General features: G+C 38.4%; 1 protein-coding gene across 1 annotated transcript in view; it reads right to left on the bottom strand.

The window, feature by feature from the left end:
- Positions 1-18,959: 18,959 nt before the first annotated feature.
- Positions 18,960-23,202, bottom strand: part of dpyda.1 (dihydropyrimidine dehydrogenase a, tandem duplicate 1) — a 148,610-nt gene continuing 144,367 nt past the window's right edge. Inside the window, exons 21-23 of the mRNA XM_036522581.1 lie at positions 21,907-22,056; positions 21,479-21,619; positions 18,960-20,315 (exon numbers count right to left, since the gene is read on the bottom strand). Coding sequence (XP_036378474.1) covers positions 20,142-20,315; positions 21,479-21,619; positions 21,907-22,056 — 465 coding nt within the window. The 3' untranslated portion in view covers positions 18,960-20,141. The remainder of the gene's footprint in view (positions 20,316-21,478; positions 21,620-21,906; positions 22,057-23,202) is intronic.

Below are 23,202 nucleotides of genomic sequence, written 5' to 3'. Positions count from 1 at the left end.
AGACTTATTCTGCTCTCAGAGCCCCTTTTGCTCTGGGATGTAGCTGCGTAATATGACTAATGATGCTTGTGTTTGTTTGTATCGTGCACAGAGCTTCCTCAGCCCAGATTTGAATCGTATTATTTCTTTATGTAGAGGCCCTTTTATGGGTGGCCAGTGGAAACTGCATTCATAATTGCTGCTTTCCCCTCACCCCCTTGCAGCTGAGTTTGCCACTTCATTTTTCTCTAATGACTTGAAAGGCTCTGACCAAGCCCAAGAAGCATGCAATGCGAAGCTGCTGCTTGTCTGATATGCTGAGCTCACAGGGTGCTTGGGCTCATATTATTAGCTATGAAGATTGTGTCAAACTATCTTTGGCTGATAGCATAGAGTTCCTGACTCTGTGTGCTTCAGTTCCGGTATATTGAAGGAGTCTCCAAGATCTTTCTGTTCGAGTAAAAGCATTGTGGAAAGTTTGCAAACAATGGACCATTTATCCTTAAAAAATATCCGCTTTTTGGTGGGAAAAGATAAGCTTAAAGGGTAAAATTTCAGACACTGTCTTCAAACAAAAACATATCAACAGGGGTCTTACAAAACTAACAGTATCATCCTCAGTACATGCAAAGCAACAGCTGAAACACTGAGGGAATATTGCGCATATTACTGTAAAACCCATTATTTCAGCTCTGTCTTTAAAGATCAATGAAAACGCAATTATGGCATCTCTCTTATTGATCACGTCTCCAGCTGCTGCGGGCTGCAATGCAGGAGAGTTACTTCATATTAGTCTGACAATGTTAACAGCAAACATTAAAAAGAATTAACACAGGGGCTGTTAGATGAGGATAATAAAAATTGAATTGGGATTACAGTAAGACACCAAATATATTTAGCCCCTGGATTTCAGAGCTTTGGAACAGAATACATTATGATATTCTCCGTTTGCTGGCTTCATCAGGGACAGATCAAGGGGACAAGGATCAGCCACAAAGCTTTCTTCCTACCAAGCAGAAAATAATCAATGTGATGTTACCGCCAAATGATGTGGGATCTGTCTTTAGTCATGAGAGTCATAAGAGGGAGACCAACTGTAATGGCACAATCCTGTTGATACAGTTAAATTCAACCCATCTGCAAAGCCTTTAGCAATGAGCTACCACTAGGCATAACTTTTAGCAGTGATTATGTGGAGGGTGAAATCAACGCTTCAGCCCCATAAAAAATTCAGTTTTAAGGCCCTTTAAAAAATATTAAATTTTAATAAATACATTCACCGTATCATTTTGCACATATAAATTAAGTCCTTCATAACTGTAGGATAGAAAACATTCGTGCTTATACATTGTATAACACCCTCATTCCCAGCTACATTAACAATAAAAGCATGATCATAAATAGAAAAAAAAGTTAATCAATACTCAATGTCGATGTCAAACAAAGATAGTCTCCATCCATTCCATTCACTGAGATTCCTTGTGTTTATTTTTATGACAAATTACAACAGTTATGATAATTTCCCTTTAGAATCCTATCACTTGTAATGACAAAAAAGTCATGCTGATAAATAAGCAACTAATAATGTTCTTCAGGGCTGTAAACACTAACATATCCTTGCCGCTGCTAGAAGGAGAGTAATAAGTATCGGCCTGGACATTTTGTGTCAACACATCTCTCATCCATACTGAAGTTCCTCATTTTTGAATTCCAGCAGTAAGCTACAGCATCTCATAGCAAGGATACAGTATGCGTGGCTTATGTATGCCTTTTCTTTTTGTTTGTTTTACAACATGCATTATGTCTAAGTATCACACAGGAGAGGAAATGCAGTCGCTGGGGTTAATTTTGCTTCCTCGTATTCCAAGGCAGCTCAGCAGGCTCCACTGAAATTGAAATGCTGGCAGTGTGCTTCAGCTTTAGGACTGAACCAAAATATAATATACTTAATTGACATAAAGTTCAACATATCCCGCTATCCTTGGCGAGATATGTTTTCAAACAATCTTATTTTGATATACGTGAAATATGAGCCACGGCTAAACAGTGACCAACCACAATGTTGTGATATGTGGCTTCCATGGCAACAACAGAGAAGCTAATCAACACTTTACATGCTGTCCGTTTAGGAACCTAAAGTGCTTGCTGGCACTTGGATGTGGAGAGAAATGTCCTTTGTTAAATGAAAGACACAACTAGCGCCCACAATGGACATGCAATTAACACTCAGTCAGTGGTACATTCAAACTAGGCCTTTTCAAATTATTGTTTTTGGAGAATTTGAGAAAGCAAAAAAACATCTACACCACAAGTATGCCTGACAGGAACCCTCCAAGTAGATTTCAAGCGGAGGATAGCATCATCCATTCCTCTTCCCTTGTCTTCCAAAAAAAAAACTCCCTCTGATAAGATTGCTTTTATTCCTCCTCCAAATTCATGTAATTGCAACTTTCAGTTACATGGTGGCAATGCGATGTTTGTTCAAAGTGTAGCAGTTGCTTTCTGGTGAGATAGTAATTTAATTCGGCTTCCTGTCGAGCCTCTGCTCTGGAGAGAAATGTATATTTGCTGTTTCTAATTGGGTGCATTAGACTACAGAAACTAGTTAGAAAATTGCTTTGTGTTGGTTTCAGAGGTCCTGCATAAATGTATTCACATTTAAAGATTTTTTTTTTTTTTGGAACACTTGGTTCTCTGAAGTAATATATCTAATGATCATAAACTGTAAAGGAATGCCCCCACATTGACTTGTCAGATCTAGAAGTCTAAGTCCTACAGTCAATAGACATGAAATAGACACACCAGGCATTAAAGACATCATCGCTACTGCCCACAACACATCTTACTAATCTGTATAAGCAGCTACCTTAAAAATCTAACAATCCTCCATGAATGACACACTGCTTTGCATGATACAAATCATATTAAACAAGATGTGTTCTTGATGCAAATGGTGTTGCCCTTCAAAAAACCAGCCTGTGGTTTGCATGCATTATTGAAATATTTATGTTTATGCATTAATATGCTCTGAGCACATGCAATGACTTACAGCTACATTGAATATGTAGGAACGGATGAGTAATTCAGAAAGGATACCCAAGAAACAAATGGCCACGGACTGAGTGGAGAACCAGAGGAGGAGACAAGGGGACAAGGACAACATTATTCAATATACAGTATACATATAACATCATTCTTCTTATATGAGCTCCAAAGAAGACACAATACAAATCCCATTTTGTGGCATTTTCAATGATGATGGTGCTGTGGTTCCAAGAGGAGAGAAAATGTATACTCTGCATATTTCAATTTATTGTCCCGCATTTGCGATTGATGCGTTTGACCTTAAATCCCGTTTCAAGGAGTGGTGCTCCAGACCTTTCGTCCACCTGTTTGTCTCTGTCCATACTAATGTGTATTCATGAAGCCCTCTTCCAGTTCCACTGCGCACCTAATCAGGTTCTGTATCTGGGTTAGCATCTGGAGGGATTTCCAGCAGCACTGATGGACGTTTCTGAATTCAACACACACCTACACCAACATTCCACATACTCCCCAGAAAGTAACAAATCAGGCATTCGACACAGTGGGCTGGTATTTTTCAGCATCAAAGAAATAGATTTTACCAGCTTATTTTTGTCACTGTTGGACGTGTGCACGCTGTTACATGTTACATTGCATCTGATATAATTCTAAATTGTATTAATGAGGAAAATCAGTTTTGAATAATTTGTATGATATCGTACACTTGTATGATTTGCCCTGCTCTAACCAGATACCTTTGATCACTAATTGGGGTTCTGCATGTAGCTGAAAGACCTACAGCAGCCAGATTGATGTGATTGGGTTTCTCTAATATTGTTACTTGAATAGTCCATAAGAATTAAAATGAGCCATTTAACATTTGGAAGGCTCTGTTTGCATTTGAAAAGTCAACTTATCTAACAAGTAAAGTGTTGACACTGAGTGGTGGGAAAAATACTATTTTTATGTTTCAGATTTTTGATTGTCATCTGTATAGACATTTGAAGTTCTTCATAATTAAAGCTAATTTGCAGTTGCATCCTGGGTAGCGGGGAAGGTGAATTTGAAACCTTTAACAGCAAGGTTTCCACAAATGAGCTGAGATCACAGTTAACTGACATTTTCATGCCTTTCCACTGACTACATCCCGCATTCGCATCAGAATTTTGTGAAATAACATCTCACACAAGATTGTAACTAAGTAATATGCCCAAAGAAACCCAATTAACGCCATCTATTCCCTTAATCTTTGTGGCATGAACAAATAAACTTTGACCCATCATTAAAATTTGGGAAAATATACTCTGCTAATTAAAATTGGGTGCAAAAGGTTGTTCCATGTTTTATAAAGGACAACTCAGGAAAGCAGAAAATTGTATTTCTTATTACTTTCTAAAGGCTTAAATGTGTCATCTTTGTCAATATTTGCTTAGAAAGTGTTTGTTAAGGACAGATGAGTTGCACTATGTTTATTTATGAAGAGTACATAATGCAGGTCTAGATCCGGATGTGTATTTCTTTTGAGTTCTTTTAAGTACTACAGTAATAGGTTCACATGTACCATACATTCACTGTGGAGGTGGTCCTCTTAGCAGAATCACAGAAGGGTCCATTTGATAAAGGAATAAAAATGGTGTTTCCTCCACCAAACAATTATTTTTACATAATTGAATGTAGTGTTACATTCAGACTATACATTATATAATCCCCAGTAACCTCAATGGAATGCAGAAAAATCTCAGCAAAAATAAAATCTGCTGATGAAACACAGTAAATTGACTGATTATGACAACCATTATGGCCAAATGCTTTCAGCATAAAAGATGAATGATAAGAAGGGAATATTCTTGCACGTGGATGCAATGCCAAAAACAATATTTTTTCATTACTACATAATACAAAACAACTAGGTTAACACACTGTTTTGGTGTACATGATGTACATCAAGTGATGCACTATGCACTATGCAATAATGAAAGGTACCCCTGGTAAAGCAACAGCAGCACACAACAGTCACGTCACATCAGCTGACTCTCTTCCAGCTGAATAAGCAGTATGCTGTTCAAAAATGTTCATGGTCTACACAAAATGGTCCAGGTTCATGCATGGAGGCATTCACTTAAAATGACAGATTTTTCAGTTGTTTTCATTCTTTTTTTTTTCTCTAAATGAAGAGACAAACTAACCTCAAAACGAAACAAAGTGCATAAATAAGCTCGGGAAATGGAAATTTTTCATCCATTCAAAAACTAAATATGCTATGATACTCATGCTACATAAGAGCTCATCTTAAGGTGAATGACTTCATAGAGAGAGGAGGGGGTCCCATGGACTGAAACATTTTCTTAAGGTATAGTATCTGTGCGTTTCAATGTTCAGACCTGAAAACTAATCTATTGACATGACACAAATGAGTTCATCATAAAATTTTTGGTTCTTTGTATGAATTATTTTCCCTGTTGTTAACTTATATTCACTGTTTTGGGTTTGCATAAAGGTAATAGTATTTTTATACATAAAAAATTTAAATATAATATGATTTTATCATGGAGAATTTTAGTCAAAGACACCTATAAAAAGATACTGTGATGAATGTAACCCTTGCAAATTGCCTGGGGATGGCGCCTGCTTAGCGTATGAATCAAAACAACAGCAATTTCACTGAAGTCTTTGCCTCAACCATAGGAATGGTTTGAACTTTCTTCTATTGTGTGTGTGTGACACGACGCTGAAAACGGTGTTAAAAAAGACTGACATTTTAAAAGGGAAACATTGTGTTCTTCAGTTAGCCTGCTGTGAGAACATACAAATGAAAAATGCCCCATGTTTCAACTGGAAAAAGAGAAAGAAATTATAAAAAGTAATTTGAAGATATATCCCCTGCAGCATGGGTTTTTAATTTCATGGAGGTGGTGTTCTGATATATGATAACGCAGACAGAACGAGCATACACATAGCGATTGTATAGATTACCGGCAGTGTGCATTATATTTGGAAAAAGGCAAGGTACATTTTGTGACACCGGGAGGGTATCTGTGGGGTACCGCACCCCCTAAGCCCCACAGCTAAGCCCCCACCCCCCCAAGCACACAAAGCTTTTCCAGTATGGAGGGAGATAATCCCTGGGGTATTCTCTGTCCCCACACGGAAGATGTAGCACTCAGCATGAGAGTACAAGGTCCTTTTCTCTTTCCCAGCATCCAGCAGCGCAGAGTGGATCAACAGCGCGGCGTCTTCCCGGAGGTTCCTCTTCTCTGGATCATTGGCTGCACAGCAGAACTTCTCCATCTGGCTGTACATCATTCCATACAACATTGCTCCACTCCCCTGGCCGCGCATCAGCTCAGCCCGTAATGGCTCTCTGCTATTCATACATATCTAAGAGGGATTTATATCCAGGACACTTTTTTACTTAATGTTAGAGAAAACAAAGCAAACAGAAAAAACATGTTTTTTTTTTTTGCTTTTTTGTATAGTTTCTGTGGTTTATTTCTTCCTCTGTCTTTTGTTTTCTCAAGGTCTGAAGGAAACCAAAGAGAATATGCTGTTTTTTTTTCTAATTGAATGAAACAAAGCCATACAGAATTGTCTTTAAAGAGGTTTTGAGTCCAGAAGACCTGGCGCAATTGTGTGCACGGATTCAAGATTGTAAGACGGTCCTTGTGAACGGGGCCAGGTCAAGTGCATCCAGGCAAGTGTCAGGGCCCAAATCAATGAAGGGTCCGCTAACATTCATTCTCCTTTCCTCTCCTCTCCTTAGGTCCTGGCCGATCCCGCTAACCTCTCCATGGCAAAGAGGTGCATTTTCCCTCTGAGGTAATCACTTCCATTACCATTTATCTCTGCCTCTATCAAGGGACCACTTTCAAAACATCTGTTTTATGCTGGGCTCTAAAAGGGAAAATGTTCCATTCCGGGGCCCAGATAGCCACACTCGAGCATGTGAGACCAGCTGCAGCTTGATTATTAATTGATGGCTCTGGGACATGCAGGGGTGTAAGTGGCTAAAAGGGTTTCCTCCAATATTGCCCAAAAACAATGAATCAGGCATTTCTGATGAGCCAGGGGGTCATTGCAGGGCAGAGGCAAAAAGCGTTCTGGCCCCATTATAAAAAGAAAAAAAAAGAACAAAAAAACAGAGGCCAAACCTATGGAAATTCCAGCAGGTTGTCATGAGGTTTTCCCAGAGGGTAGCATAGCATGGTGCAGCATAGCTTAGCATTGTGCCAGGCCCTGGATACAGTGCCGGCTTCACTGGCAGCCAACACCCAGTAGCTTTCTGCAGAGCTCAGAGCTGTGCCCGCTGGAGAGCTGGCAAAATTAAATTACCGTGGACATAATGTCACAGACGTCCTCCTTCCCACGGGCTGATTCCATTAACAGAGCAAACCAGATTTCATACTCTCTCTGTGATTGGAAGAACATCATTACTGTACTTATCGATGCTTCCACAAAGCATGTTCCAGAAGAAGAAAAAATGAATATGATTTTTTTTGTTTGAAGTAGCTATTTGGACATACATTCATGTCTTTGTTAAAATGTAATGTTTGCTCCAACGTAAGTTATTTTTAAGAAAAGAAAAACACTGATGGCTTTCATTTGTTGGTGCGATACACAATGCACTACATTTCTGAATTTCAATATTTGAACATGTGCATTATGACAGAAACCAAGCAAGAATTAAACAGAGCAAAAAGCTCTTGACCTAAACAGTGAACCAGTGACACAGAATTCAACTGTAAGGAAGATTAAAGACAAAACTGAAGTTGATGTGCTGCATCCTCAATGATCCTTATTTGTTTACAGCAACTTAGTTCTCCACACATAATATTATTCATGCTGTTATATTACCAATATATTGTGTTATGTCATGACGTAAGATAATATGAGACCATTGTCTGGCACTGTGTGAGTTCTATGATATCAGGTAATGTTGCTCTTATTTGTTATTATTAGGCTCCATGTTCTTATCGGTATCCCTGTTTTTACATCTTGGTGCTCATTAGCCATAATACCAGCTATTCTGCACTTATGCTCCAGTTCTTGTTTACTCCTCTGATATGCATTTTAATGCATCATGCCAAAAGGACATTGTAAGTCGCCCTGGACAAGGGCACCTGCCAATTAAATAAATCTTAATGGCAAATAACTATACTGCTGTTTAAAACCACCGGGAGCAGATTTTTTTCCCCCTGTATTTCCCTGCCAAAGCAAACTTCTTCAAAGCATCTGTCGTGCTTAACAAATCGAGACGCAAATGAGGCGTGAATGTCCTGTTCGAGCCGTGCCGGCTAGCACCTGTCAGGTGACGTGCGGAGCAGTTGTACCCGGAGTCGGAGAGGAAAAAGGCAACGTGGGCAAAACGAGGCATGTGCCGCAGAGGCAAAGGGAATGCCTTCATCCACTGTAATCCACTTTGTCAGGAAGATTAACATGGTGCCGAACTGAACAAGGAGAAGACAGAGCGCAGACGAAGAAAAGCAATTACAACTACTTGACAAGACAACTGTAGCGGTGTTCAGGGAAAAAAGACTCCTACAGCCTTAAAGAGATGTTTTGGGGAGACACGATGTGATCAAAGCTCTCCCGCTGAGAATGCCGAACAGGTAGCGGCAAGGTAATTCTCGCCAGCACGGTTCTTCGAGGGGAATCACTTTGAGGAAGTGTTTAGCCTTTGTGAAAGAACAAAGGGACCAACCTCTTTCCTCTCTGAAAATAACTTCCAGGGCCCCAGACAATTAAAGTGATGGACAGTCACCCCCCCCCCACACACACACACACACACACACACATACACACATACACACATACACACACAGTATACCTCTATTAGTGCAGGGACAAAGGTGAGATCATAAACTGAACACACTTCCTGCTGTGTGAGGGATTCAAGGTCAAGCTCAAGAAGCTCAAAGGTGTTCACCTCTCTTTGAGTGTGACACATTTTCTTTGTGATTTAATGCAAAGCAAGACTCCAATCATACTTTCTCGTAAGAAGAAAGCTTAAAGTATATATTTGTGAAGTGTTTTTTTTTTCCTCTTAGGAGGTGGGTGTAGGGTCGGATGTGTGTGGGGGTGATGTTCGGGAGAAACTTGAGCCATAAACCGGCTTCATCATATCTCAAACACAGCAACATGCTGTTGCTTCACAATTAGTTATGCTTCACCATAGAGGGGTTTTAAAAGCGCTCCAAGCAAACATCCTGGCACTCCCAATTACCCAGAGGTCAGGGGTCAGTATTTTCTCCACTGTTTACCACTGGCTCGCGTTTACCACTGAGCCAATATGTTAATTAGCTTACACTGGTCACTGCGAGCTTCCAACACAAAGGAAGGGATACAAAAGATGAGAAACACAGACTCTTTGCCACATGACAAAATAAGAAAATGGGAAGGTTGCAACTGGCTTTGAACAAATAGGGTGTAAACCCACTGGTGGCAACACATACCAGTTTTCAAAAATGGTGCATTTGCTTTCCTTACAGTGAGTAACTTTAGAGCACAGTTTAACATTTGTTGTCATTCTCCATCATCTCATTCTCATCTATCTCTCTATCTATCTATCTATCTATCTATCTATCTATCTCATCATGAATTTCTCCATTTCTTTGAACTTCAGTTTATATCCAGGATATTTCCCTAGCCATAATTCATATGCCTTGACCTCTGTTCATCAGTTCAGAACAATATTAAGTAATGTGAAACTGAAGACAGTACAGCGCCAACCAAATACCAAAAAGCTAGACAAACCACAGCGAGCAATCTTTTATTTTTATTGTGTGAAACAGAGAGTTTGAAACTGTCTGACTTTCATTACTTGTGCGTGTGTGTTTCTCATGACAGACAGTTATGTCAGTGTGTGTTGACAAGCTGTTATTGTGTTGCCATACCCTCTCTGCAGGACTTCATCAGTTTGTGCCTTATTAAAACACTTGCCAGACACCAAAAATGCAAATACGTAGACTAATGTAATACATAGGATCATGCATCACTGGGCTGAAAAAAAAAAGGAACGTCAGACTTATTGTCTATCATAGAAATTTGCATGTGGTCACACTCAGGATTCTTCCGCCTGTCATACAAAGATATCCATTTCCTGTCGGCTTACATCTGCATGCAGTCTGCAGATCTAACTCCATAATATCACCTTTTCTCTTTGGACACGAGCGTTAAAGAACAGTACATTGCTGCCATATACAAGGGAGCACAACCTCCTTGTGAACTGAATTACGAAGGGATGCTTGGCTTTTACTTGCATTCACGGGGCACTGCGCCTCGGCCCATCAGTACATGGGTGTGAAAAATCAGATGCAATAATAATATAACAACTGGACTCGTATTACGTCCATGAATTCTGAAAACTCCATTGGCCACACTTTGATCGTTCATGGTAGAATCACGAAATGAATCTGGCTCAAGCTTTAAAGGGTGAGATACTAATATACATTTTTAAAACATGCAACTGCACATACTTAACACCCTCTTAAGATAACCCCAACCTCACTCTCATTACCAGGATGTGTGAAGGCACTTCCACACAATGAAATGATTTTTCCCTCCCTCTCTCTCTGCTTTCAGCAGCATTGTACCAATCGCTCTTTCCTCACAGGGATACAGTGATTGGATGGCTGGCAAATTGCTGAAAGCAAGGTAACAGTTTACATCATGTATTAAATTACTTGTGATTGCAACAATTAGAGAATCTGTGTAATTAATGGGAGGCTGAGGCGGTGCTGTTTTGCGAAGAGGGGAATCTGCTGTCACTCTCCATCAATCCAGTCACATCTCTCTGGGATTTGATGAAACAGCGCCCTCTAATGGAGAGCACAGTATACAACTTTCCGAAGCGCTCATGAGAGGCGGATTAGTTCATCAGAGTACGGGGATGACCACCTACGGTTCTGCAGTTCTCCAAAAACCTTAGCATGCAAAGACTGAACTGAACTGACTTTTTGAGATGACACATGCATTCTGTGGTGGCCTTTGTGAGCACTCAGCCAACCAACTCCTAGTAAGAGAGGATCAGCCCTCTCTGCTAGAAGAATCAGGTCTTTGGTACCAGTCTCTTACCAGCTAACTCCAGCTGCCAGTAGTTGACATCACCATTTGTAATATGCCTACTATACCAGTGAAGCTTGTAAGATGTAGTCCTCAGAGAATGCTGTCATAAGGACCTTCTCTAGAACAGTGTATGACCTGCTGAACCATCAGTGCTGAGGACAGCAGACATCCTCTCCTGACTATATATCATGCCATAAGCCATTGACACCCTTCCTGAGGAATCTAAGATTCACTTCTATAAATGTGCCCTCCCCCCCACTCCAACCATTATTTATTATTCCTGTTTATTCTACTCCTGCTACAATTATAAATTCATGGAGCAGGTAGTTAACCTTTTCCTGCACGGATTTGTCTTAGGTAATCTCTAAGAAGCCATTAAAGGTCAGAGGACTATTTCTGGGAGACGCGCAAATAGGGGGAGAATCCATTTTGCTTTGTCTCCATGCCTCCCCATTGACAAGCACGTACAGATGTGATGCAGAACAGCACTTGAATGACTTATTTGTCATTATTTGTTTTAATAGCGTCGCGCTCCCCATATCATGCTCCAGCTGAAAGGTCAATATTATTTCTCAAGGATGTGCAGGGAAAGGGGGCGCCATCTATTAACATCGATGAATAATTTAATCTCACACTGCTGGCCAAAGTCCAAGTGCATAATTTACTAATTGCAATCAGAGAGGAACAGGAAGTGGTCCGAGGCAATGCGGAAGACAAAGACGCGAAGCGGTTGCTCTGGATGCGATGGGTGATCGGCTCAAAAAAAAAAAATAAAATTCAGAGCATATCCTGAAGCCTGCAGAGGAGCCCTGAGGCTGTCCCCGCATCCTCTCTCTTTACCATTGGTGACAAAAGGCACATGATTACAGCGGACATCTTATTTCTCACTCTCCACCTGAATACAGACCCTTGAATTTTTAAAGACTGTAAAAGGTCAAAATACTGCAACAGCCAGATAATCACAGAGGAAGCAATGCAGCATCAATTCAATTCCCTTTTGTAATATATGCATATATATATATATACTTAGATACAGACAACCAGTGTTATAGCTCAAGTGAAACAGCAGACCTGAAAGTTGAATTTAAAACTGGTTCTAAATCCGTATAGGGTTCAGCAAGACTTGAAAATCAGTGACTGCCCTGGTAAACCTAGTATATATGTGTCCGTGTATGTGTATGTATATGTGGGTGTGTGTGCTAATACATGTATGTGTGCTGAAATCTCAAGAGACTGAAAAACTTGGTTAGATAACCACAGGCCATGCGCTTCTTCAGGTGGTCTACAAGTAGTCTGGTTGTATGTTATCTACACCCTGCATGGTCTGAATTGCCAATCTACCTGCTCTGACTGACAACGGGAGGTATGCACTTATTCAGCTCAGTACCACAATAAGCCCCTAGTGCTGGGCTGAAAAGATAGGCTGAATGGAGAAGAAGGGATAGAAAATGAATGGTATTTATGTTGAAGGTGGGGCTTTTATTCGGATTGGAATTAATATGTTTGGATAACAATGTGAAATTTTACTTTTTTGATGAAAGAAATTTTTGGACTATATTAACAAAGGTCATATTTTTTCCAGCTAAGGCTGAAAATGTCAGAATATTTGTGTTTTGGCAAACACAATGTCCGCCCTTTTATGTGTTTCACTTTTCTTCCCAATTTGAATGTTTATGCCCATGCGAAACATTTACAGGGATACAAAACAACTTCTCTGGGTGAAGATATTACACATCACTGCTGCTCGAATTGAGCTTTTGTAGCAATAACATGCATATACTTCAGAGGGCATGTTACTGCCATAGAAAATATAGAGCTACACAGTTAATGCGAAATAAAAAAGAATTTCTCTTTATGATGTTAAAAAAAGCAGAGGTTGTGCTTCTAGCTTAGAGAAAATCTTAGGAGAAGAGTAAAACTTAACAGTACACTATGCTTGTACTGTATAAGTTCATGCATTTGGGGCACCTATATCACTCAGGCAATGCCTCTGTGCCAGTGTATCTGTGCCAATATACAATGAATTGCACAATAATCTTCCACAATGATGCACACTATTAAATAAATTGTTCCACCACATCTGCCCTGTCTCAGTGTCATGTCTACTCTTTGACTTTAAGCATTAAGTTCTCCAGTTTTGCTAAAGGCTCAGTGTGCACACGGGACACTTCTCTGAAATGAGCCTAAAACACTGAGAGAAACAGAGGCCTCAGACACTAAAGTACCCTATCTGGCAAATGGCTGGTGCTTTGGCTCAGCACATATCAGGAGAGTTTCACAAGTGCTGGCTGAAAAGTAGTTCATTCCCACACCATTCCTGAACCGATGTGAGCCTGTATGAAAGGCTATGAAAGCCTGGTTTAAAAAAAAAAAAATTCTACTGTTTAAACTCCCTGGTGCTAGGCACCCCTCCAATCATCTCTCACCCGGGTCTGGAAGTTCCATGTGTCAGACCTAACAATTTCTCAGCTACATGAACCTTCACAGAATGGACAGCAAGACAGGGGGAGAGATATTTTTACACAACAGTGGTGGGGAAAAAATATAATCAGTTTCCCAAATACTTCTGTCCATTTCCACACCCTGATAAATGGAGCTAGCTCTCTGTGTTTCAGGGCTTTACACCTGGAATACACTAGGGATCATGTTGTCATGTTAGATATCTCTCTAGCTAAAAGTTATCACCCCAACTCTACACAAATGGCTGAGCTGGAATGGTGAAAGGTTTGTTGCCATGGTGTTAAGAAACAGGGGTGACAGAAGCTGAAGGCCTAAGATACAAAACTCATTAAAAGGCTTCTGTAATTTTGAAAGCAGTGGCTTTCTCTGACATACAATAGACAGAACTTGCATTTTCAATGTCTTTCAGATTCAAACCCTTGCTGCTAATTCCACAAACATCCTTGCATAAGGCTTTCAACATGCCAAAATGTTAGACCTTGTATGTTTATAATCATGAAACTTAAAGACGGTTTGAATTTGCATTTCGGATCCTACGGAATGTAACACAAAAGGCCAGATAGTTTGTTTCGATTATTGGATAGAAACCTGCATCTCAGAATTATTTAAGCACATTCAAAACCTGTGTATTCAAGCAGTATTTTCTTATTTATACAACAAATGGAGGAACATGGCAAGTTAAGGTTCAAGGAGATTCTAAGAGAACAATGATGCAGAACTGTAATGCAGAATGTTCTCAGTTTGTTTCAGTTCTCAGCAAATTCATCTAAACACAAGTCAAGTCACACTCATGATATGAAAGAGTTAGAATTCACTTATTATCAAATTATGATTATTATCTGATTAAGATCCAGTGTTGTTTAGTCATACTACAACACCTATATAGTACCAACAGATTAGGACAAAGTAGGTTTATAACACCTAAGGCACAGAATGTGGATACAGCTTCATTTGTCCAAAAATAAATGTCCAAATGAGCATTTTACAGATTATCATTATCATATGCTTAAATTTCTCGCCACTTACATCATCACAAATCCTCCAGTACTCCTAACAATACTTCCAACCTCATTAGCCAATATCAAAATATGTTCATTGTTACAAACTGCAAGACAATGTCCAAATATTTTCAAGTGTACAACCAGCAAAGATTTTATAAGAACCAACAGTTTTTAATGGACTAAAATGAATAAAAAAAATAGATAACCACCATCATGGTTGCATATTATGAAAGCTAGCAAGCTAACCAAATAATAACCAAAGCTAAAATTATTGGTATTACATAACAACAGTTTTAAAAAAAGATAAGGATAGCCATCAATAATAGGTATTAAAATCTCTGGCAACATTACTTACACACAGAGGGTATTGTTATCTATCATCTATACCTTAAGAAGCGTCGCTAGCTGACCAACTAGCTAACGGACTGCTTGGTTACTGCTTAGTTAAAACACAAATTTTAACAAGGAAGAATTCAAGAATCAATGGGCTGCCTTTAACTGGATCACTTTTAGGCAAAGGAGCCTGAATTGTTTTTAATGGTAGGTGTATTTTAGAAATGTTCATATAATGAATTATAAAGAATACATGCGTTTAATATGTGAGTAACTTTGCCTGTATGTCGAAAATGCTTTTGTTGAGATCCAATAAACCAAGAAATGGTAGATATGGGTGTGGCTAAACAGAATGCATAATCAGAGTCCTTTGTACAGAACAATCAGAACAAAGCAATGCAATCGGGTTTTTACCAGCTTTTTCACTGTTTGGCTCTCCCTGGCACTGTTTGAATAAACTCATCAATGTTGAAAAATTGATACTGCTGAGTTTTATAATTTCCATAAAGCCAGACCTGATGATGCATTCTGTTTTGATAGATACATTTCTCACATTTCTGCTTCAGGCAATTTTGGATTTACAATATTAAATGTTTGAAAATGGAAAGAAACATGACAAACACACTATTGGACTGCAATCAAAAGGTGACAATATTTGATATTTGCTTTAAAAAACCTTATAAAAAAGTTATATCAGCCAGCAGCTCTTGAAAATGCAAAAAAGAAGTGAAAGAGGGGTACTAGCTCCCCAAGTTATACTGCATCCTGTAAACTTACCTTTGGACATGTTTTGGTATCATTGAGTTGTTGTAAATTTGACCATGTAAATGAAGCTGCATTATACCCAAGATTAACATTAATGATAGTTTTAATTGTGAATAAAAAAAGTCATGATCTCTACATCACAAATAATCAAACAGAAAACAAAACTCCCACTGATATGTTCATGACAGTTCGCCTTTTGAATCCGTTTGATCCAAATAGTCTAGACAAAACATAAAATACAGATATTCATTTGTTTCACATGCATTATCTATGACAGGTGTTAGTAATTTTGCCGTAAATAACACCATTCATTTAAAGAGCCAGGACAAGGAGCCTGCAGCTGCCCCCCCCCCCCCCCCCCCCAAACACATCCCCCCTTAATAAAGGCTTCCAGAAACAAAGACCCTGTCTATGGGAGTCCATTATGATGGGAACAAAGTGGAGGTACTATTATTTATGGTCATATGAAAGTTAAGCCATATATCATGGTAATATGGGGTAAATGTACTCCCACCACTACTTACAGTGAGTGAATTATATTTTTTAAACAGTACTAATAATTATTGTCATCGGCGTTTTTATTACTAGGAACAGTCTTAGTATTATTCAACATCTAATCATGCTCATTTACAGCAAAATACACAGACTTTATTTGAACAGTCTGTTTTAGACAGTGGAGGGATGTATTTCTTCTCTTATTCTTGGTCTTTACGGGGATTTTGCAGTGTGACTGAGTCTGCTGGAGTGTGCTGTGAAATCTGATCATTTTAATTGGATTTGTTTTGATTCTTGGCAGAATTCCAAATGCAGGATAACGGATCAATACTCACTCCTGCATTAATGAGAAAACATACCATGTGTTGGCCTTATGTTAAACTGTGCTCAAGATGCATCCTTCTCATATACAGGCTCACCATGTCTGACCTGTGTTAAAATAACCGGCTCGCCAATTTACATAAGTCCATGTTCCCCATTTGACTCCAATGTCATTACTCAAGTGCAATGCTAAAAACAGAAATTAAAATCAAAAAGCTTTCTGTTAACTTGAAAAATAGATGACCTTACAAGACCTACAACAAGACGCTCTTGTACGCTAACCAAATAGAGAAGTTCATAGGTCTTTACCGACCATGGTTATGTTTCGTTTGATATGAAAAGCTTATTCTGACTTTCACTTAAGTTTAGGAAAGAGAAAAAGGATTCGGAGACATTTTTTCACCAAATCTCTCCAGCCTTTGGTCTCATTGCCGTCTGTGTCCTCTAGATACATGAAAACCTCAATCTTACTGGAGCTGTATAACATAATGTATAACTCCAGTAAGCTAGAGTTTACTTCTATGAGCCAGGCATTTGATTTTTGCTGAATGCAGCTGTACTTTGTCCTCTAGGTAAGAAATCTATCTACACAGTACCGGTCTTAGAAGTGAATTCAGCATAAACAGATTCTGTTGGCTTATCATTCTGGTTTACCATTTCATGTGTAAGCAATATTATTTATTCCTTCAAGCTTTATCTTAAAGGAGTACTGTATGGGTAATCATCAAATATATTACTTTCTTATATAACCACTTCATATATTTTAAATATATTATTCTATCATTTCTTTCTTTCTTCTTCAGTAGGGACTATCAGCAGTCACAGTTACATTTTGATTCATATAGAAATTGAGAATTCAACACATACACAAATAAATATGACTATTTATGGTTTCAGAAAATGTTATCACTTAATTGTTAAGACTTTATCTGGTCCTCTGTGTGATCCTCAGCTGTTTTCAGAAGGTAGGATGCAGCCAAGGGAGACTGTCAGTACTACAAATGGGTGAAGAGAATGCATATCTTTTTCCTCACAAAATGTGCATAACAAACCTATTGTTGAGATTTATGTAAAATTTAAACTGGTCAGGTTTATTCCTATGACATCCTTTGAATGAAAGGACCATGTTGAAAATATTCAATATCTAAAGATATCCAGATATCCAAATATCAAAAACATTCAAAAGATACCCTGCCTGGCTGCAAACATGTGCCTCACTTCATTAGAAAATAACACATTGGAACAAATATGGTAATCCTTATGGCTACATTTAAATTTGTAAATTGTGGAGGACAGAAAGAAAAATTGTGCTTTCTAGTTTGAAATATTCTAAATATCGTTGAACCATACAGAGTTTGAGACTGGAGTTACATCTTTAAAATGTATCTTAGAGGAGGATGCAATGATCAAAATGCAATATCCAGTTCAGGTCGGCATTTGTTTCTTCTCTCCTTTTTCACTATTATTTTTTAATGCAACACATTAGTTGTTATTCATCATTGGTGATGACAGTGATATAATGAACTCCTACTTGTCAAAGATGATAAATTGGGTGTTTGTACAGTACATGGATTAATTTTTATTTAAGGAAAGCAAAGTTGTGTAGGTGGCATTAACACATAAAGAACACTCACTTCATTTGAACTTTATTTAAAACTTCTGCAGTTACTTTTTTTTCCATTTATTTGATTGAAAATACACTCGTAAATCCAAACTATCCTTGTTTCAGGTTCAGTTATTTCATTTTGAAAGCAAAGAGGTAGGAACAAGATAAATAATTATATAATGAATTATATGAATAACAGTAAATTGCAAGAATCATTCCATATGGCATCAACACAAAAGAGTTCATGGAATGACACTCACGCCTTGTCCACGCAAGCATTTTATAACCATATTAAGGGTTCAAATGCGGTTTGCATTTACACACATCAGACAGCTTTCAGCCACATTCGGTAGCTGTTTACCGAACCTTGCTCTAGAGGTAGTTTTGCAAACTGCTGTTATTTACATGTTTAAGTGTTTACTAGACATTTTGAACCTTGTAGAAATCCTCCACTGTAACACAATAATCAGCCAGAAACTGAACCCAGATAACAACGTTGCTGGCGTCTTTTTTACATCACTTATGAATGTATCATTTAAAACCAGCATATAGTAGTCACTGATATGTTAAATAGACAGCTTGTTCTATTCATCTTAGTACTTCTCTTAACATCCAGTAACAGCTGCTTAATTAAAGATGACTGCTCTTGCTAAATAAACAGAAAAAAATGCAGCTAGCTGTCTTAAGGGCTAATTTGAGAACCCCAATCTCTACAGAGCATGGATCAGCTGATGTAGGTATTTTAGTGATTTGGGCCATCCAGACGATCTGAAGATCAGCAACTCTATGATTGAACAAACAAGCCCAGAATGCCTGCTACCTGACACTCCTGGGATGTGTAAAATATGTGTATAAAAACTAACTTGCTGTTTAATATGAGAAGATTGTTGAATTGTGTTTTTTTTTTTTTTTTAAAAAAAAAAAAAAAACCTCACTATAGACTGTACAGACACTAATAACAGGCATCACAATTGAAAACCCCTGGTTTATTTGATCACAGTCTAAATTCCAAATGTAATTATGAAAACCTTCTCAAAAAAAAAAAAAAAAAACACTTTTGAACATGGCCATAGAGTTTGGCTTGTATAGCGTGGACATGGCCCCTGTTAAGAACACAACTTAAATGAAACAGAATTTGTATTCTGAGCACGTATTGTGATATAAGCACTTCAAAAGGTTTCTTTTGTTTTGCATAGCTGCTTGCATAACTATTTTAACTAGATAAATATTGAATGACTTGAGTTAAATTAGAAACTGGTATTGACAACATCAAACAGACTGACATGTATATATGCAGGTTCATGAACAAAGTTGACTGTTTACTCACTGCACTGACTAAAGTTATGTGCATTTCTATTGTGCATTACACTTTATTTGCACATTGGACTGTATTAACTGAGAAAAAAGTTACTAGAAGGTTAAATAGTTGACTGGTATAAATAATTATCATATTGATATAACTAGTCTATATAAAATAATATACGGTAATTAATACTGCATGTGATCAAAATCTCTGTTATTCTCCTGTTTTGCGAAAAGCAGAATAGCTTGTCAATGAAGGGGAGAGTAAACACATTACATTTGTTGAAAACAATGCCTCCACTATGTATGAGAGCTGATATTACACAGACAATCAAGTCCAGAATACTTCAGAGCCATGTAAATACCTATTTATCTTTGTTCATTACGACTTCTTGTCTGTCTGATGATTTTCTCTGTCACATAATGTCTCATTTATGGCTGTAAGCTTGTGGATGGACTGCCACCGTCCTGCTTGTTAGAAATGCTGCCGTCTGTGGCACAGACTACGCAGCACATAAACATCCATTACTGAAAACCTCCCCTTCAGTCTCATTATCACAGCCTTGACAGAGGGAAAAAAAACATTGCTGGCTATTGTTTAGAAATAATGCAACTATTTGCGCTTGCACAATTATTTCTGGATAATTGGCTTGGGAATATAAGGCAATTATTTCTACAAACTAATTATTCGTTTTTATAATAAAGGTAATTTTTCACACTGCAATTATGAGTGGAATCAATGCTGTGAAGTAGACTCTATCTCCTTTTTTTTCAATGAATGTCGCCTGCTTCCTTTAGCAAACAGGCTCAACAGCTTGAGGCGGGAGGCCTCTCTTCGGCACGTAAGGCGTTGTCCTGGCAACCATTTTGATGCAGTCGATGATGGGGCACACGCTCAGGCACAGAGTGCAACCAGTGCAGCTGTCAGTAACTACAGGAAGATGGGTCTCGGGGTCAAATGTAATAGCCTGAAAAAAAAGAAGGCAGAGGCTATTAGATTAGAATTATTAGGCTCTCTGTAGGAGGCCTTCCTGCTACTGCCGTTCTAGCAAAACAACGCACTGCTACATGCGCAGCTGTAATTAATCACACAAGGCATGTCTTACAGCTACCATGCTTTGTAATAAGGTGGCTCAAATATGTTTCAATTTATTATGCCTATTTTCTTTTACCATACGAATGCATTATATGATTGATGGTATAGTCGCCAGTCATAATACTCTGCTTTTTTGTATGTCAGCAAATTAGAAATCAAACAAACCATTTTCAAGTTAGGTTCATCTTTAAAAGACACATATTTCTGTATATTGTCATGAGAAAGGAAAAAAAAATGCATGTGAAAAACAGGTGGCATATCGCTTTGGAGGGTCATTTTTTTTGGTGTTGGGTCACACAGCTAAATGTACAATTTTACATTGCTTACAGAGGCAACCATTTGATCATGACTTGTTGCAATGATGAATGCCTCTTTTTATTAGAAACCATTAATAATATGCAATCCCACTCAGCAATCCTTTCTCAAACAATAAGCGTCAAAATGAACAATTATAGCTTTCATAAAACAGGCCCGGTACTTCATCAATACATGTATGATAAATTGCATGGGAGCACTTATTTAGAACACAAACCTGAGATAACTACTTTTGATCAAACTGTCCCGGCACTTTGGCTCCTGAGCGAGAGCATCTCCACAGGGGAGCACTGAGCCCCTTCGCTCTTTTCACAACAAATACTCATCACTGGCTTTGGCACGTCTCGAAAGCCAGCCGATGTGTTGCTGTTGCTGTTGATGATAGAGTCCTCTTACCGTGTTAAATTATTTGTGTCAGCCCATTTAATGTGGTGCGCTTTAAACTGAAACTTTGCCACACATTCACCAAAAGGGGACTATTTTTTTGAGAGCATCCTAACTTTTAGGCCAGAGTGAGACAGGTGCATTGAACCGTGGGCCTGTGTTACAGGGAGCTGGAATGTGGCATCAACAGCACATGGGCAGACAGGCTTGCAGCGTTATAGGTATTGTAGATCACGGAAAAGTTGTAACACATGATTCTGTGGTCTCGTCATGTAGAAGGTGTAATGGTTCAGCCGGGAAGGAAGCACACAGGGTCAACAGCAGTGCATTCTCTACCTGATATCCTGAGTCGTTGCAAGTCATGTAGCACTTCCCACAGTTGATGCACATCTCCTCATCCACAAGTGCCTGCACTTGCTCCTTGTTGTTCAGATCCACATAAGCCCCAATGTGTTTCAGAGCTCTCGCGATCACATCCTGTACGTTGCATTATATTGAGAACACTCAATCAAAGATTGCTTGTTTGTAGAATTTGGACTTGTAAACAGGCATACAGGCACAGATAATATCAGCTGTGGTTTTCTCAAATCAAGACCATTTGTTGTTTAGACATACAGGAATATGAGGAGTTCACAATATTGTTTCATTGTTTCTGCTGAACTTGAGGAGATTTTATGCATGTTAAACTACTATAATTACAAAATGTGGTTAACTAATTTCAAACTGATGACTTAAAAGAAAGTACACTTCCATCCAGAACTTACCTTCACGGCTGGAACCGGCTTCTTAGGGGTGTACTTCTTTATGTCGATGTCTGAGATCACAATGTTATCATTGATGTCCTTCAGCTTCCGCTTATAATCTGCCAAGACCTGCTTCTTCTCTGTGAGGTAAGGGCCAAAACTGGGCAAACTCTACATGGCACAAAAATGATACATTAACTGTATTGTAGCACATCAGTGTTAAACTGTTAAACAGTTAAATTATTCTGTATGTACATGTATAATCAATAAATCAAATTTTACTTCTTGCATCTTTACAATTGAGACTATATTTACAATTGTCACCAAGCACTGTAAATGTAGCCTATTGGAATTTCCAGATGGAATCCAATAGTCTTTCAAAAAAAAAAAAAAAAACAGAGAATTATTCCCTGAAAAGATGGCAAAAGGTGGATGAAAGATTCCTGGAAAATAATGGAAAAGATAATGCTGGCATAACACATGAAATAGTCACATTCTAAAGTCAATGAAACAGACAGTGGATGGCACACAAAAATGCATCAGCATTTAAAGAACAACAGCAAATAAAAAATGATGACTATAATTTCCTGTTGGCGACCAGGACAGACCTGGCAACCTAGTTGGCTGCATTTCTTTTTTTGTCACTTGCTGTCACTTTGTGGATTTTTTATTTGTGAAGACACTGTAGAACAGATGTTAAGTATTGAGCTGAATGATTTATTGCACCAGGAATCTCTTGCATGGGAAAATATATAGAGAGAAATAGCTTGCAGGTCCCACTCTGTCTTAACAATCAATTTTGGCTCATGGATACGCTACTGTCTTAAGCATGAATTGGCAAATGAATATTTTTGCAAATATATTGCATGATTTTGCAGTACACAGCTTACCATACATGCAAAAGTAGTTAACTGAAGGAAACACTTCCAAAAAATGCCTTCCACAACCCACATCATCTGGGAGAGGCTCATATTTCACTTCAAAAGAATAAACCATTTCAGTATTGAATGTCGTGCAGTTGGGAAAGCAGATATCATTTGAAACCAGAGTAAGGACTGTAACAACTATCATCTTTATCAAATGGCAGTTATTGCATTATACAACAGATGCACATCTACAGATGAAATCCAAGCGATTGCATGACAATATAAAACACACACAGGCCATTTCCAACTTGTAATAAGTATACGTATCCTCCTCTCTGTCAGTGTCCAGGTGTTTCAACCAGTTCCTGTACGGGATGCTATGGCATGGTTTTAAATTGACTGTTTCATATAAAGATATCAACCAGTAATTCATATGCATGGTATGTATGTA

The sequence above is a fragment of the Megalops cyprinoides genome, chromosome 2 (genome assembly GCF_013368585.1).
Source record: "Megalops cyprinoides isolate fMegCyp1 chromosome 2, fMegCyp1.pri, whole genome shotgun sequence".
Lineage (NCBI taxonomy): Eukaryota > Metazoa > Chordata > Actinopteri > Elopiformes > Megalopidae > Megalops > Megalops cyprinoides.
This window is presented reverse-complemented; position numbering and strand designations above follow the sequence as displayed.